Source organism: Aotus nancymaae, unplaced genomic scaffold, assembly GCF_030222135.1.
Source record: "Aotus nancymaae isolate 86718 unplaced genomic scaffold, 86718_ANA_hifiasm-v0.15.2.pri h1tg000011l, whole genome shotgun sequence".
In the NCBI taxonomy this organism is placed as follows: domain Eukaryota; kingdom Metazoa; phylum Chordata; class Mammalia; order Primates; family Aotidae; genus Aotus; species Aotus nancymaae.
Genome location: NW_026988422.1, coordinates 21,751,847 through 21,768,472, shown reverse-complemented (window position 1 = coordinate 21,768,472; position 16,626 = coordinate 21,751,847). Strand labels below are relative to the sequence as shown.

The 16,626-nt window shown below is 35.5% G+C and overlaps 1 protein-coding gene across 9 annotated transcripts in view; it reads right to left on the bottom strand.

Annotated features, from left to right (window-relative positions):
• The window catches only part of STXBP5L (syntaxin binding protein 5L), a 440,807-nt gene that overhangs the window by 234,083 nt on the left and 190,098 nt on the right, over positions 1–16,626 (bottom strand). For all 9 annotated transcript variants that reach the window (XM_064374676.1, XM_064374677.1, XM_064374680.1 and 6 more), the window contains one exon: positions 16,514–16,577. In XM_064374676.1, coding sequence (XP_064230746.1) covers positions 16,514–16,577 — 64 coding nt within the window. The remainder of the gene's footprint in view (positions 1–16,513; positions 16,578–16,626) is intronic.

The window sequence follows — 16,626 nt, the reverse complement described above, 5'->3', positions numbered from 1 at the left end:
GCGCCGGCCAAAACAGCTGTGCCGGCCAAAAAGCTGCGCTGGCAACCCATGGGGCTCCTCCGCCCTGGAATCTCCTGGTCTGTGGCAATAAAAATCCATCTGGAAATGCGGCATCCACTCACCCTCTGCACTTTCACTGGAAGCTGCAATCCTGAGTTGCTCCTAACCAGCCATCTTGGATCTCAATCTCTCAAATGTGTATTGTTGTATGGAATGTTCTGTAAATGTCTCTTAGGGCCATTTGGCCTACAGTGCAGTTTAAATCCAATGTTTCTTTGTTGACGTTCTAGTTGGATGATCTATCTATTGCTTACAGTGGGGTGCTAAAGCCCCCCCCTTCTACTGTATTACAGTCTCTTTCTTTCTTCAGATCTATTAATATTTGTTTCACATATTTAGAAGCTCTAAAGTTGGGTACCTATATAATTGCTATACCTTTTTGCTTAATTGACCCCTTTATCATTGCACAGTTTTTTATTTAAAGTCTGTTTTATCTAAGTATAGCTTATACCGCTCTCTTTTGGTTTTCTTTGCATGAAGTATCTTTTTCTTACTTTTTTTCTTCACTTTTTTTTACCCCCTAACTTTCAGTCTGTGTGTGTCCTTACAGGTAAAGTGAGTCTCTCTTAGGCAATATATAGTTGGGTCTTATCTTTTAATCCATTCAACCACTCTATGTCTTTTAATTGGGTAATTTAATGCATTTATATTCCAGGTAATTATTGATAGATAAAAACTTATTACTGCCATTTTATTCAATGTTTTCTAGCTGCCTTTTAGAGACCTTCTTACTCTTACTATCTTCCTTTGTGGTCATTTTCTTTAGGAATATGTTTTAATTACTTGCTTTTTATTGTAAGTGTATTTATTATAGGTTTTTGCTTTTTAATTATTGTGGGGCTTAGAAAAAATAACTTTAGAGTTATAATAGGTTATTTTAAGCTGATAACAACTTAACTTCAATTGCAAAAAGAAAAAGAAATCTGTATTTGTTAACTCCACACTCCCCAGTTTGAATTTCTGATGTAACAGTACACAATTTTTTATTTTGCATCTCCCTTAACAAATTATTGTAGTTATTATTACTTTGAATAGTTTTGCCTTTTAACCTTTTAACTATCATGAAGATGTTAGTAATTCATACACCACCATTTCATTATTAGAGGATTTAGAATTTGCAATATTTACTTTTACCAGCAAGTTATATATTTTCAGATGTTTTTGTGTTACTCATTAGAATCCTTTTCTTTGATCTTAAAGAACTCCCTATGCATTTCTTATAGGACAGGTCTAGTGGGGATAAATTCTCTGTTTTTCTTTGTCCATAAAAATTTTTCTCTTTCCTTCCTTTCCAAAGAACAGGTTTGCTGGGCATAGTATTCTTGGTTGACAATATTTTTCCTTCAGCACTTTGAATATATCATTCCACATTCTTCTGGCATATAATGTTTCTGCTGTTAGCCATTAGGATTATTTGGAAGTCTGGAAATTTTCCTGTTACATATACTTTTCATCCCTTTTTCTTTCTCTACTCCCCTTGAATACTGGTAAGCTGCATTTTGCTCTTTTAATGTTATCCAATAAACCCCATGAGTTTTCTTCATTCATTTCTTTTTCATTATTTTAATGTTTTTATCCTCTGTATATTTTTTTAAGCAATCAGTCTTCAAGTTCCCAAAATTTTCCTCTGCTTGATCAATGTTGCAATTGGTGCTCTCTGTTGTATTTTTCATTATGGTCAATGTATTTTTCAGCTCCAGAAATAAAATTTTTTTTGACTTTTTTGTATATTTCAATCTGATAAGTTTCTCTCCTAAATTTCTGGATTGTTTTTCTGTATTTTTTGAAGTTTGCTGACTTTCCTTAAAATAACTAGTAATAGTTCTTTAAACCTAATAGTTCATTAAAAGTAAAGGCAAAAACAGCAATTACTTTTGCACCAATCTAATACTTTAAATACTTCGTCAGGCAGTTCTTTAATCTGTCTCTTTAGAGTCAGTCATGAGTACCTTATTCTGTTCATTTGGTGATATGTTTCCCTCACTGATCTTGATTGTTGTAGCCATGTGTTGATGTCTATGCACTGAAGCAGGTACCTAACCCAGTCTTCACAGGTCTTGCTTTGTTTGGGAGCTTCCTTTTGTAGTAAGCCTGTCCAGATATTCAGGACTGGTTAACTAGGTCCCTATGCCCATTATCACTTCAGCTCTTGCAGTGCTAGGAGTGCTCCAAGCCCAAGATTGCTGCAGCTAGAATCTTTTGGCCTCTGACACTGATAAAGCATTGGACTACAGCAAAAGCCCTTGGCTTCCAAGACCAGTGCAGCACATGACCAAGGCCAAGAGATGCTATGGCCTGCTTGCCACTAAGGTTTATTCAGGTTTCAACACTGTTGAATAGGCAGAAAAGTGTGGGTTGGGTCTTAAGTCTGTTTTGCTAGGGCCCATGGGGTCCTAATTGATACCAGGGCAGGTCTAGAGGCTCCACCTTTGCATACCAGTCTAGTATCAGGAGCTGTGGGAGTGGGGAGTCTACTAGATACTGAGTTTTACTGTGGTGGGCACTATACTGGATTCTACAGCAAAACCCTATGCTTATACTTTCCTTTCCTTTGCCAAGTGAATGATATCCCTCTGTGCTGTGCTGCCTGGTGTTGGGAAAAGGGAGGCATAAGTAATCCTTTGGCTGCTGAACTTATACCCAAAGGCCATTGCTTCTAAGATGAGCATGGCGCTAGGGCATGCCTAAGGCCCACAGAAGCTATAACCTGCCTGCCACTGAGGTTTATTCAGGGCCTAAGGGCACTGTAGTTGGCCAGTGGTGATGCAGATCAGAACTCAAGTTCATTCTACCGGGGCCATGGGTTCCTGTCTGGCACCTGGACATGACTAAGGCCTTCAGTAGCTATAGTCTTCCTGGCACTGTAGTTAACCAGTGCACTTAGGGGGCTTGAGGCCACTGCAGTTAACCAGTGGTAATGCAGACTCGAACTTGAGCCCATCAGCTGGTGTTGTAGCTTTTCCTGACACCAGAGTGGTCTAGAGCAGGGGTCCCCAACTTCTGGTCACAGTATTAGTCTGTGGCCTGTTAAGAACCGGACCACGCAGCAGGAGGTAAGTGGCAGGTGAGAGAGCAAAGATTCATCTGTATTTATAGCTAATCCCAGTCACTCACATTACCACCACAGCTCCATCTCCTGTCAGATCAGCGGCACCATTAGATTCTCATAGGAGTGCAAACCTTAGTTGTAGAAAAACAAGCTCAGTGCTCCCACTGATTCTACATTATGGTGATTTGTATAATTATTTCATTATATATTACAATATAATAATAATAGAAATAAAGTGCACAATAAATGTGATGTGTATGAATCATCCAAAAACCACCCCGCCCCCCATTTCCCACCAGTCCATGGAAAAACTGTCTTCCACAAAAACAGTTCCTGGTACCAAAAAGGTTGGACACCACTGGTCTAGAGGGTCTAGATGTTTGTGCATACCAGCCTATTGTCAGAGGTGAATGAACTCTGCACAGTACTGAGTTTTACTGTGATGGACCTGGTGTGTCTTTTCTTATTATTATGCTAAATCAAGGTACTCCAATAGCTCACCAGGTTTCCGTAGCTTATATAAAGGGTTTTTCACGTATAGTTGTTTAAATTGAAGTTTCTGTAGGGTGACTATCACTGAAGAGTCTGACTTCACCATTGCTATGGTTCGAATGTCCCCTCAAGAAGTCATGCTGAAATTTAATCTCCATTACAGCAGTATTGACAAGTGGGGCCTTTAAGATGTAACTCAATAATGAAAGCTCTGCCCTAATGAAAGATTAATGGGTTAATGAATTAATGAGGTATCATGGGAAGGGAACTAGTGGCTGTATAAGAGAAGAGAGACCTGAACTAGAATGTTAGCACACTCTGTTCCCTCATTATGTGATGCCCTGCTCCACCTTGGGACACCACAGAGTCCCTACCAGCAAGAAGGTTCTCACCAAATGCCTTCTCTAGACCGCAGACTTCCCAGCCTTCATAAATGTAAGAAATAAATTCCTTTTCTTTATGAATTTCTCAGTTTTAAGCATTCAATTACAAGCAACAGAAAATAAACTAAGAAAGCTAATATGGTTTGTCTCTGTGTCCCCACCCAAATCTCATCTCAAATTGCAATCACTGTGTGTTGAGGGTGGGAGCTGGTGGAAGGTAACTGGATCATGGGGTCAGTATTGCCCTTGCTGTTCTCTTGATAATGAGGGAGTTCTCATGAGATCTGATGGTTTTAAAGTATGGCACTTCCCCTTTGCTTGCTCGCTCTTTCACCTGTCACCATGTAAGACATGCCTTGCTTCCTCTTTGCCTTCTGCCATGATTATAAGTTTCCTAGGGCCTCCACAGCCATGTGGAACTGTGAGTCAATTAAACTTCTTTTGTTTATAAGTTACCCCATCTCAGGTAATATCTTTCTAGCAGTGCGAGAATGGACTAATAACAACAGCCATCTTGCTTTCCCTTTGCTTCTACTTGAAGAACTCTTTAACATTTCTTGCAAGTCAGATCTAGTGGTGGTAAATTTCCTCAGCTTTGTCTGGGAAAGGTTTTATCTCTGTTACATTTTTGAAAGGCAGTTTTGTTGAATATACTATTCTTGATGGACAGTATTTTTTTTAAAGCATTGTGAATATATTATACCACTCCTTTCTGTCCTGCAAAATTTCTGGTAAAAACTCTTGATAATCTTATAAAGATTCTCTTGTATGTGACCAATCACTTTTTCTTGCTGCTCTTAAAATCTTCTCTTTGTCCTTGACTTCTCACACTCTGATAATAACATATCTGAATGTAGATTTCTTTGGTCTCATTTTATTTGGTGTTCTTTGGGGTTCCTGGGTTTGGATATCTACTTCCCCCTCTAGATTTGGGAGGCTTTCAACCATTGTATCTTTTTTTTCTTTTTTATAAAATCAAGATCTTGCCATGTTGTCTGGGCTGGTCTCAAACTCTTGGGCTCAAGTAATCCTCTCACGTCAGCCTCTCAAAGGTCAGGGAATATAGGCATAAGCCACCATGCCCAGCCCTCATTATTTGTTTAAATAAGCTTTCTGGTCCTTGACATGCTTCTTCTCATTCTGGATCTTCCATAATATACCTAGTGGACCATTTTAATAGTACTCCATAAGTTGTGTAAGGCTTCTTCCCTGTTCTTCATTCTTTTTTTTTTTTGCCCTTTTGCTTTTCTGACTGAATAATTTCTAGTTACCTGTCTTTGGTTTCACTGATCCTTTCTTCTACTTTCTGTAGTCTGCTGTTGACCCCTCTAGTGATTTTGTTTTGTTTTATTTTTGTGTTCTTCAGCTCCATGGCTTCTGTTTAGTACTTTTAAATGTTTTTACTTTGCTGAAAATTCTAGTTTTGTTCATGAATTGCTTTCTTGATCTCAGTGAATCTCTTTATGACAGTTATTTTAATTCTTTATCAGGTAAGTCACATAAATCTATTTCATTAGGGTTGGTTTCCATTATATTATTTTGTTTGAAAAAATCTATGCCTTATTCTTCATTTTCCTTGACTATGTTGCTTTCTGCACATTAGACAAAGCAGGCATCTCTCTCAGTCTTCCCAAGATGTCCTCATAGAGAAGTTCCCCACCAATTGGCCTAGACAGAGATTCTGAGGACTTCTATTTACTCTTCCCTTTCCCATGGAGATACAGGTATCTGTGGTCTTTATCTTCTCAATCTGTGCTGAGCCCAGTGGGGTAGATATGGCATCTACCAGCTCAAGCCACCACCTTGGTTCTCCCCAGACAGCTAGATGTACCAGACCCATCAGAGCTTCAGGACTGGTGAGACATGTGCTAGGTTTTTTGTTGTTGTTGTTTTGGCACCCCTGGAGAAATTGGGATACTGGATGCACAGATCAACTCCTTTCAACCTAAGGGGTAAGTTGAGGGCTGGGATTTTTTATCTGTCCTCTGTGCTGAGCAGCAGGGCAGGGAAGGTCAAAAGTGTCTATAAGCCCAATTTGCTGCTTCTGTTCTTGTCTAGGCAGCTAGACTGTTTCAGAACTCTGTGCTCCAAGACTGGCAAGATAGAAGCCGATTCTCTGGGGAGCCCCTTTAGAAAAATTGAGGTGCTGAATATATGAACAAAGTTCTTAAGTCCCTTGGATGAAGCTGGGATCCAGGAATTCTCTCCTTGATCATATAGCACTGCACCAGGAGCAGGGTTTCTGGTAAGGAGGCATCCTAAATCTCCTTACTGGTGTTAGTGAACCTGGTTTCATGTTCTCCTGGGGTTCAGAAACTTTTCAATCACTTTGTCATTTTTCACAAAGGGAATCTATATGTGAATTGCAGCTGACTGGGTGTTTGTGAGAATGAAAACCCATGCTTCCTATTCTGCCATCTTGCTGATGTCGCTCCTTTCCTGCTGATATTAATACATCCAACAAATCCATAGTTTTTTCATGCAAATTTTATTAGATTTACTTATCACTCTTATAATTGCTCCATAAAAACAATTTGAATTTTTTTCTTTCTTGAAACTATACTCAGAACAGGGGTTGTAAACTTTTTCTGTAATAGGCCAAATGGTAAATATTTTAGGCTTTCCAGACTATACAACCTCCAATAAAACTTTATTTAAAAGAATAACAGGCAGGCCATATTTGTCCAACTGGCCATAGTTGGTAATCTCTTTTAAAAACAGTCTATGTAGCATCTAATATTGGTATTATCTAATATTTGAAAAAGTAGTAAAATTCCATTATAAAGTCATCTGTGTTTTTACTTCTAGGTGGGAGTAGTAATTTAATAACGTTCTCATTTTCATAAACTTTCTGTCTCCAGTGGTATCACTGTTAATAATTTCCCTATGGGATTACCCACATTACCTAGGATTTTATATCTACTTGCTTAGAGTTGTGGAAGATAATTTAACTTGAAAGTTTAAAAATTTCCTTAGTTTTTGTATGATTTCCTCTTGTTTTGTGTATTATTCTGTGTAACTTTGTTTTCTCCCTATTTTTCTTGATTAGGTTAGATACTGGTTTGCATATTTTGTTTATGTTATATTCAAAGAACTAGCATGTTGATTAATTTATAACATAGCTTAAAATCAGAACTAACTGAAGTTCTGCTCTTATGTCTTTACGTCTGTTATGCTTCCTTTTGCTTTATTTTCTTGATCTTTTTTCTAGCTTTATGTGTTTCATGTTAGACTTATGTATTTTAATTTATAATTCTATTGATAAAAGATGTAAAGGCTATAAATTGTTTTTCTTAATTATTTTCATCATATTCCATAGATTATATCTGTTACTATTTTTGATGTTTATATTTTCACCTATTTTAATTTGTATTTTCTACTTGATCTAATAGTTGTTTAATGAAGAGTCTATCATTTTCAAGTGAAAGAAAATTTTTCTGAATTTAAAATAACTGTATCATTACTAATATGAAATGCATAATGCAGTATACTGCTCTTGGCTCTACAAATTGTGATTTTTCTTTACCAGTGTCAGTCAGGGTTATCCCTTAATGGAGATGTAATTGAGCAACAATCCGTAACCAACTAATGCCAACCAATCTTCTGACTTGTCTATGAAGCAGGCACAACTTCTTTCCTCCTCTGTCAATTGGTTTTAGGTATTTCCCTCCAATCCCATGAGATTCTATATGTAGGCTGAGATGAAGGCATTTTTGCAACAGATGGAATTCTCGACTCCATGTACATCTAATTTACTAATAACTTTTTGAAAGTTCAAAGCTAATATCCTAAATATACCATGTCTCCCACCAAATTTTATGACTCAGTGAATATAACATCTAACTCATGATAGACAGCACAGGTTACATAGTCATTTGGTGTTCCATAGTTCAGACTCTACAAGGGCCCAGGAGTGTGTCAGGAGTTGCTTTGAAAATGGATAGTAACTGCTGTGACTCCTCTAGTGGGCTTTCCAATAGAACATTTTATCCACCAGATGCATTAAGCTCTATCAGATCTACAAAATCATACATCCCAAGTGGTAGAGTAGCTTGCAAAGCATCTTTGACTTAGGGGACAAACACTACCAGGTTTTTCTCTAGGGCTTCACTCAAAACTGGCAGACTTTTGGATGATCTAAACATTAGTTGGTTCAGTAATTTCAAGGACATTATAAACTATTATTTAAATCTAAAAGTATCATCAAGTGATGTGACACTTTCTTAGTTAGAAGTAAAATAGCTTATGTTTTAACTTAGAGGAGATGGTCTGTATGCCCCAGACCCTAAGACCCTAAAAATCTTTATATATGGTAAAGGCCTCTGGATCTTTGTGATATTTTCTTCCTACCCTCTGAAACATGAATTTTATGAGTTATAAAGGTACTTGCCAGGTCTGCTCACCAGATGCAGTTAGCATTACATATGCAAAAAAGTGAATTGGTATACTTTCTAAAGAATGTCCAGACAATCAAGATTCCTGAGGATTATATTATGACCGAGAGCAGGAAAAATAACATAGTCCTGGAGAAAGATTTTGAATTTATACTTCAGCCCTTTCTTTTGTTCTTCTCTGTTGATTAATATGGGGTCCATCCCACATCCATGTGAAAAACAGATTTCACTAAATAAATAACTGTATATTAGGTACCATAAGTTGCATTGATCTATACCCATAAAAGTATCAACAGCTGGGCAGCTTGTGATTGGGACTGTCATCTGGTTATTTTTATAGCAATATACTATTACCAACCTCAATCCATTTTGTTTTCTTTTGCAAAACCTACACAATGGAACTCAACAATAATGCATTGGTGGCCAATACCATTGCATCATTCAAGTCTAATTGTGCTAATCTCTGCAATTTCTTCAGAGATGCTTTATTGCTTCTGATTACAATATTGGCAGAGGAAGACAGTTTTAGGAGATTCCATTTTTCTTTCCTATTATGTGCCTCTAATAACAATGTAAGCAAACCAACATGAGGATTATTTCAGCTACTAAGCATATCTGTCCAAATTATACATTTGGAAAAAATAACTGGGTTTGTCTGCATACTAGATCTACTGTGAGATTAGACTTGGGCCAAAGCTCCATCTGTCAACTGGTTATTTCATTCCATATGTCTTGCCTCTAACTGGAGGACCATAATTTCTTTTTTTTTTTAATTTCCCAGTATTAATGTCTGCTCTGACCCTATATTTAACAGTCCTGAAAACTAAACAGTTACTTCTGCAAATGATCACAGATGTTTCTATAATTACTATATGTACTTATGATAGCATTTCAGGATTCTTTTTCAGGGACAGACAACTAGCTCCTTTTTTAATCGATAGCTTCTGAATCTGAAAACTCACTTATATCTGAAAACCTGATGAGATACTGTAACTTTCCATTTTGATGGTATATGTCAAAAATTAAACTGCTCTTAATTTTTTTCTGATCATGCAAGGCAAACAACATCTCAGTCACCTTCCCAACTTATTTTGCTCCTAGAAACATCAAGATATATTACCATAGATTCCTGCATTACCACTGCAGCCTTGCTGCTTATTATGGTAATTAAGCCCATATTGCCAGAAGGTTAAATCTTGCCACCTGGCCTCTACCAATCCATGAATATTATAGAGCCTGACTCTCTTCCATTAACTCCTATTGTCAACAAAGGCCTTAAAAGGGACAACCACTACCAAGCTTCCAAATAAGCTAATACTTGCCTTTCTGGGGCATTTCTTACAAGGTTAAGTGAAGACAGTGTCCTCAGAAGCCTCCTAGGGAACATAGTCAAAAGGTGAGTTGCCAGAACAAACTTAATATATTCATTTTAACGTATCATCTCCCTGATCCCTTTTTTAATACTATACCAAAAGACTCTGATGTTTCTACTTTTTTTTAGTCTAGGCTTCAAGGGGCCATCCCAGCAAATTACTACTAGGACCATATCCAAGTGTTCCTGCCAAAGGGCTAAATCCAAAATCATAAGTAAGTGCCTCCATAAAAATAAACTCTCATCTATGCAGCTCTCAAGTTCAAGTCCTTAAAAACCACTCTAAACACATTTCCTTGGTGAATGACAGTATTAGTCAGATCCTCAATTCCTTTGGTAGGTATTCTATTTCCTTCACATCTAGTTTATTTCTTCCTGGACGAAGATTTATGCTTCTGTTAGGTTGTGCTGAGATCTGAGATCTGATTCTGGTTGTTTGCCTGAATGCAATGATATTGGAGGTGGTCTTGTGAGGAAAAACATCATCATACAGGGAAATTATTTTAGGTGAGGTCATTTCTGGTCATTACACCCAGAAAAGGGAAACTGCTCTCCAAAAATGGTGAAAGAGGTACTTCTGCTGACCAGAAGGGTTTGAGGAAATTGGGGGTTGCTGGGATTTACAATATTCTCAGGCTTAATCTATACAAATTTCTCCATCCCAGGTTAATGGTTGAATAGTGCCCTCAAAAATTTATGTGTACCTAGAACCTCAGAATGTAACTTTATTTGGAAGTAAAATCTTTGCAGAAATAATTAGTTAAGGATTTCAAGAAGCAATCATCCTGGATTTAGGGTGGGCACTAAATCCCACATAGGCCCACCCCAAATCCAATGACTGCTGCTGTTATAAAAAGAAGAGAACACACAGAGACATAGAGAAGATCATGTGAAAATGGAAAATGAAGGCAGAGATTCGAGTTATACTGCCACAAGTCAAGGAACATCAGGAGCCACCTAAGCTAGAAGAGGCAAGGAAGAATTTTCCCCTAGAGTCTTCAGCAGGAGCACAGCCTGACACCTTAGTTTTAGATTTCTGGCTGTTAGAACTGGTAAAAAATAAGTTTCCCTGTTTTAAGTCACTCAGTTTGTGGTCATATGTTATGGCAGTCATAAGAAACTAATATACCAAGGTCATACTCTTTCCTTATCAGGGCTCTGACTTTAACAAATGAAACCCATCAAAGTTATGTTCTTGGTCCCTTATAAGCAGCTCCTGGGCCTATTTTTAGCACAGTCTTCCCTAAAGCTACAGAAGGTAAGAGTTCCTTTAAAGCTACCTTAGAGGACTTATGGGATTTGGTAATTCAGTAATTAACTGTTCTGAGATGATGTAGGAAGACAAAAGAACTCCCAAGGAGTCCTACACTCTACTACCTACACTCTAATTCTTGGAACCTGTCAATATGTTCCTTAAATAACAACAAAAAAAAGAGACTTTTAAAAGTGAAGAATGTTTCCCAGTTGTGGTGAGAAACAGACACAATTGTGGAAGAAGAGTCAGAGACATGCTATGTTGTTAATTTGAAGCTAGACAAAGGGGCTAAAAGTCAAGGAATGTATGCAATCTCTGAAAAAGGCAAGAAATCAGATTGTCTTCTAGAATTACTAAAAAGGAATGCAACCCTGCTAATACCTTGATTTTAGCCCAGTGAGATTTGTGTTGAACTTCTGCCCTATAGAACTGAAAGATAATGAATTGTTTTGTTTTAAGCTATTTATGATAATTTATTTTGACAATGGAAAACTAATCCAAGTGCCCTCAAGGAAGTTATTTTATTTCATCATCATTATATAATTATCATTACCCGATATCAAACACCATGACTACTTGAGCTCCCTTTGTCTTATCTTTCTAGAATAAAAAGATTAGTCCCTAATCACAGAACATTTTTAAAGTAACTATGATGTCACTACATGGAAGGGTTTAGTTCACTTCACCTGGCACCTTCAACAGGTTTGCTGATTTTAAACAAGAGACAACCTAGCTTCAAAAATCCAGTACTGAGGGTTTAGAAACTGGAACAGGAGTCAGCAGACTTTTTATGTAAAGGCCAGATAGTGAATATTTTAGGCTTTGCAGGCCTAACTGCTCAACTTTACTCTTACAGCAAGAAAGCAGTCACAGACAATACCTTAATGAATGAGCATGGCTGTATTCAATAAAACATTTTGAGAAAACAGGCAGCATGCCAGATTTGGTTCATGGGTGTAGCAGTCCCTCATCTAGAATAACTGTAATAACTATTATCTTAACCAGGAGTGTGTACAAAAAAAGCCTGGGGCAAGGTTTACTCCTAGTATTTAAGGGAGTAGTGCACTCTCAGGGTTGTAATAATAAAAGAAAGATGATTCATTATCACACTAACCACTATTTCATGGGGAGAAGCAGAAGAGACATCACCAGTCACCTAACAGGTGTACTGGCATGGTCTTGCAAGAAGCCTCCAAAAGTTTATGTGAGAAAACTACGACTCAAATTAGACAAATAATAATGAGGAAGAGATGAAGAATTTATTACTTGTCTCTTGTCTAACATTGGTCAAGGTTTTCTCCATGGGAGGTTAACACCTTCTCTCTTCGGAATTGTGCCATTTGATCCCTTTGGCATCTGTTAGGGAAGCCAGATTGAATGCCTTATGTTGTAACACATCTTCTGAATCCAGAATTAATGAAAGGAGCCAGAGACCTGGGACTAGCTTGTCAACTTCAGGAAGCAATACTGCATGAAGTTAATTAATTCTACCAAACCTGAAGTGAAGCAAGCAGCCCTCGTTTGAGAGACAAGAGAAGCTGAGAGAATTCAAGCAGATGTACTCAATACTGTATCTAATCAACACAGGTATCTCTCAGTTCAAAAGTACCCTCTTATATTGGATAGATAAATGCATAGTTTCTTTATAAATGATATATTGGGGGGAAGATGGCCTGTTTTCTGATTCTATGATATTATCTTGATTTTTTTTTTTTTTTTTTTTTTGAGATGAAGTCTTGCTCTGTTGCCCAGGCTGGAATGCAGTGGCATGATCTTGCTGACTACAACCTCTGCATCCCAGATTCAAGCAATTCTCCTGCCTCAGCTTCCCGAATAGCTGGGACTACAGGTGCACACCACCAAGACTGATAATTTTTTGTGTGTTTTTGGTAGAGACAGGGCTTCACCATGTTGGCCAGGCTGGTCTTGAACTCCTGACCTCAGGTGATCTATCTGCCTCGGCCTCCTAAGTTGCTAGGATTACAGGCATAAGCCACTGTGCCCACCCATATTATCTTGATTTTGTAGGAACCTTAACTTTAGCAGTTTGTTCCTTCTTGCACTTCACCAATTAGCTTCCAAGAGAAGCTTTCCCCTTCCAAGTTTAATTTATTCCAGAAATACAAATATGTTTAAAGTTAGATAATCTATTAAAATAATTCAACAACTTAACAAATTAAGAAATAATAATCTTCATATATGTAGAAAGCATTCAATAAAATTCAACACCATTCAAAATTTTAAACTCTTAGAATATTGGAAATAGGTGGAATGTTTTTAACTTCATAAAAGCAATCAAAGATCTTCAACAACCATTTTACTTAATGCTGGAATCATGGCAGCATTTCCTTTGAGGTTGGAAACAAAAGAAAGTTCCTAGTAAAACCATTTTTATTCAACACTGCACTGGGGTCCTAGCCAACAAAAACAAAAAAGATATATATAACTATACATATTGGAAAGGAAGAAAATTTGTCTACATTTACTGTTTTTATACATAGAATATTCCAGAGAATCTAAGAACAGTTATTAAAAACAAAACATTTAATGATGTAGCTGAATACAAAATATTAAAAAATCAATAATATTTTATAATCTAAAGATAATCAATTATGAAACTTAAGATTAAGTCACAAGAGCAATAAAATCTATAAGGTACTTATAAATTAAACTAGCAGAAGATATAAAAGACTTTTATAAAAAATTTATAGTTATAGCAAAACACAAATGAAAACCAAAGTAAACATATCATATTTATAGATGGAAAACCCATATCTTAAACATGCATATTTTCTAAGTTATACATTCAAATTTCAAACAAAATCCCAGTTGAGAATTATATTGAGCTTGATAAGCTGATTCCAAAATTCATATAGTAGAATAGTGAGTCAGAAATAGCCAAGATAATTTAGAAAAAGGGGACCAGCTTACCATATATCAAGATATTTTGTAAGTTATTATAATTAATGAAGTATGTCAGTACAATACTAGATAAATAATGCAGCAAAAGGTAAAGCCCAGAAGACCCACCCAAATATGGGAACTTGATATATGAGTGAGATGTATAATCAATGCAAAATAGATTGACTATACAATAAATGAATTATTTACATGTACAAATAAAAGTCTACTATATCAAATCATCATAAAATAAATTACATAAAGATTAAAATCTAATTGTGAAAATCATGGTCTTAGATAGAAAAAATAGAATTGCATTTTCTCTCTGGTAGGGAAATATTTACTGACTAAAAAACAAAAAGCAAGAATCACATGAAAAGACTGATAAAACTGAATATGCTAAAATAAAACTTCTGTGACAAAAGACTATTGATGGAAAAACTGATATACAAGAAGTAAAGTGATTTATTCAAGATTATATGCTAATAAATGCTAGCGACACAACTCAAACCTATAGTTTTCTGATGCCAATATTCATTTATTTTGCAGTCTTTTTAATTTTTAATTACATAATTACCACATTATATTCTTTCATAAAAATTTGAACAACACACAAGAAATAAGAATACCTTTGATTATTTTCCCCAATTCTGATCTTCAGTCTCCTCCCAGATTTGTTTATATTTTTTCAGGCTTTTTTTTTCCTTAGGCATTTGAATATGTAAATACAAATATAAAGGCAATGCTCAAGTGGTTTTATACCTTACTGTTCTGCAACTTTTATTTTAAAAAAATGTGTCTTAAAGAACTTTCTATATCAACACAACATTCCGCAGTATGAATATATCAACAATGATTTATTCAATATTCTATAAGAGTCACTTAGACTATTTTAACAGTTTGCCCCATTAGTCACATAAACAGTGTAGATATGGGAAATGAATTTTTCAGGTCATAATAAATTCTAAAAATAAATATATGTTTTAAATGTTGATAATGCTTAATTGCTCATCCTGGTATATATACATATATTTAGGTGCTATTTCCCAGTGCCTTTTCCATTATCTGATATTTTTAAACTAATATTTTCAGTGTTTAACATTTTGTCAGTCTGATGGTAACAAATTGTATATTTTATTTCCCTAATTATTAATGAGGCTGTTTCCTCCTCACTGCCAAATTCTTCTCTCTAGAAGTAAGAGGCAACCACATCAACTCTTAAAATCATCTTTTTTGGTAGCCTTACTTTCATAAGTCTAAATATGTTTATATTGCTATTTTCTGATTTAGTCATTAGATATTATATATTGATTTCTTACTACAAGATGAGGATTTAGTACAAGTTCTTTATATATTTTGAATGTTCATTATTTGTGACATCTAGGAAATATTACATCCCACTTTGTTGCCTACCTCTTATTATGATAGACTTGTAATAGCATATGCCCTAAAGGTTTTAGATTTTTGTCCAAGAGTGTCCCTACTCCATAGTAACTAACAACCCATATCCTACAAGCATCTTTGAATACTTTCTGAGTCATGATTTTAATGTTTACTAGACATTGGTTCTTTATGTATGTATGAGGCAGAGGTCTTACTATTCTTTTCAAAATGAAGAACCAATTGTCCAACACCATTTATTCAATAGCTAATTATGTCCTCAAATATCTTCTCTAAAATATATAACATTTTCCCAAATACCTGAAACATTTAGGGATTATTTATTTAGGTATATTGGTCTTCTTGTATACCCCTGTACCAATATAACATTGCATTTCTTTTTCAAAAATGTCCTGGCTATTCATAAACATTTTCTTTTCTTAATAAATTTTAAAATCACCTTTTGAATTCTTAAAAAATAAACTCTGATGACACCTGATTGGAATTATATTGTACTTGTGGATCAATGTAAAGGAACCCAGGGTTATTCCATGGGTGAGTGGACTTGTCTTTCAGGTTCAATTTTTGGTAGGCTAATTCGGTTTCTATCCTTTAAAAATAAACAAAGAACCAAACCTATATACTAAATAATTTATTAATGTTTTCTATAGTACTTAGCAAAAATTATATATTGAAGAAACAGTATTTATAATAATAGAGAAACTTTAGATATTTTCATGTTTTCAACTGTTTCCTCACCATTAAAGGCAATAATCAAAGTGAATAAGAATTATTTCTGTAATCTGATAACATTTTATATATAAGTACATATTAATAAAATCAAGATTGGCTAATTTACATTATTTAATATTGATCATTTATCATTACAAAACTGAGTAACAGAGGAAAATTATAATCACATTATTAAATTCAAGCACAGAGTATTTGAAAATTAAAGTTTTTCTACATGTTATCATCTTCAAAATGCCAGTATTAAATACCAATTTTAGCTCTCAATAAAGCTAAAGACTTAATTTGGGACCATCAGTAGTGTGAATCATTCATTCATTCATTCATTTACTCATTTGTTAATTCTACAAATTTTCATTTTAAATAATATAAAATGCTATCAACTGGGCTAGATATTAGATATACAATAACAGTAAAGTATACCTTTTTTCAAGAATGAGGAAAATAAAAAAATAATAATGATATCATAATACTCACTTTCCCTTCATCTCTTGGGCTATCACTTAAATGTACAACTGGACCTGGATGAGTCTTGGTGGATCTGTTAAATAAATTCAAATCACTAATTAAAAACCAAACATTAAAATGCT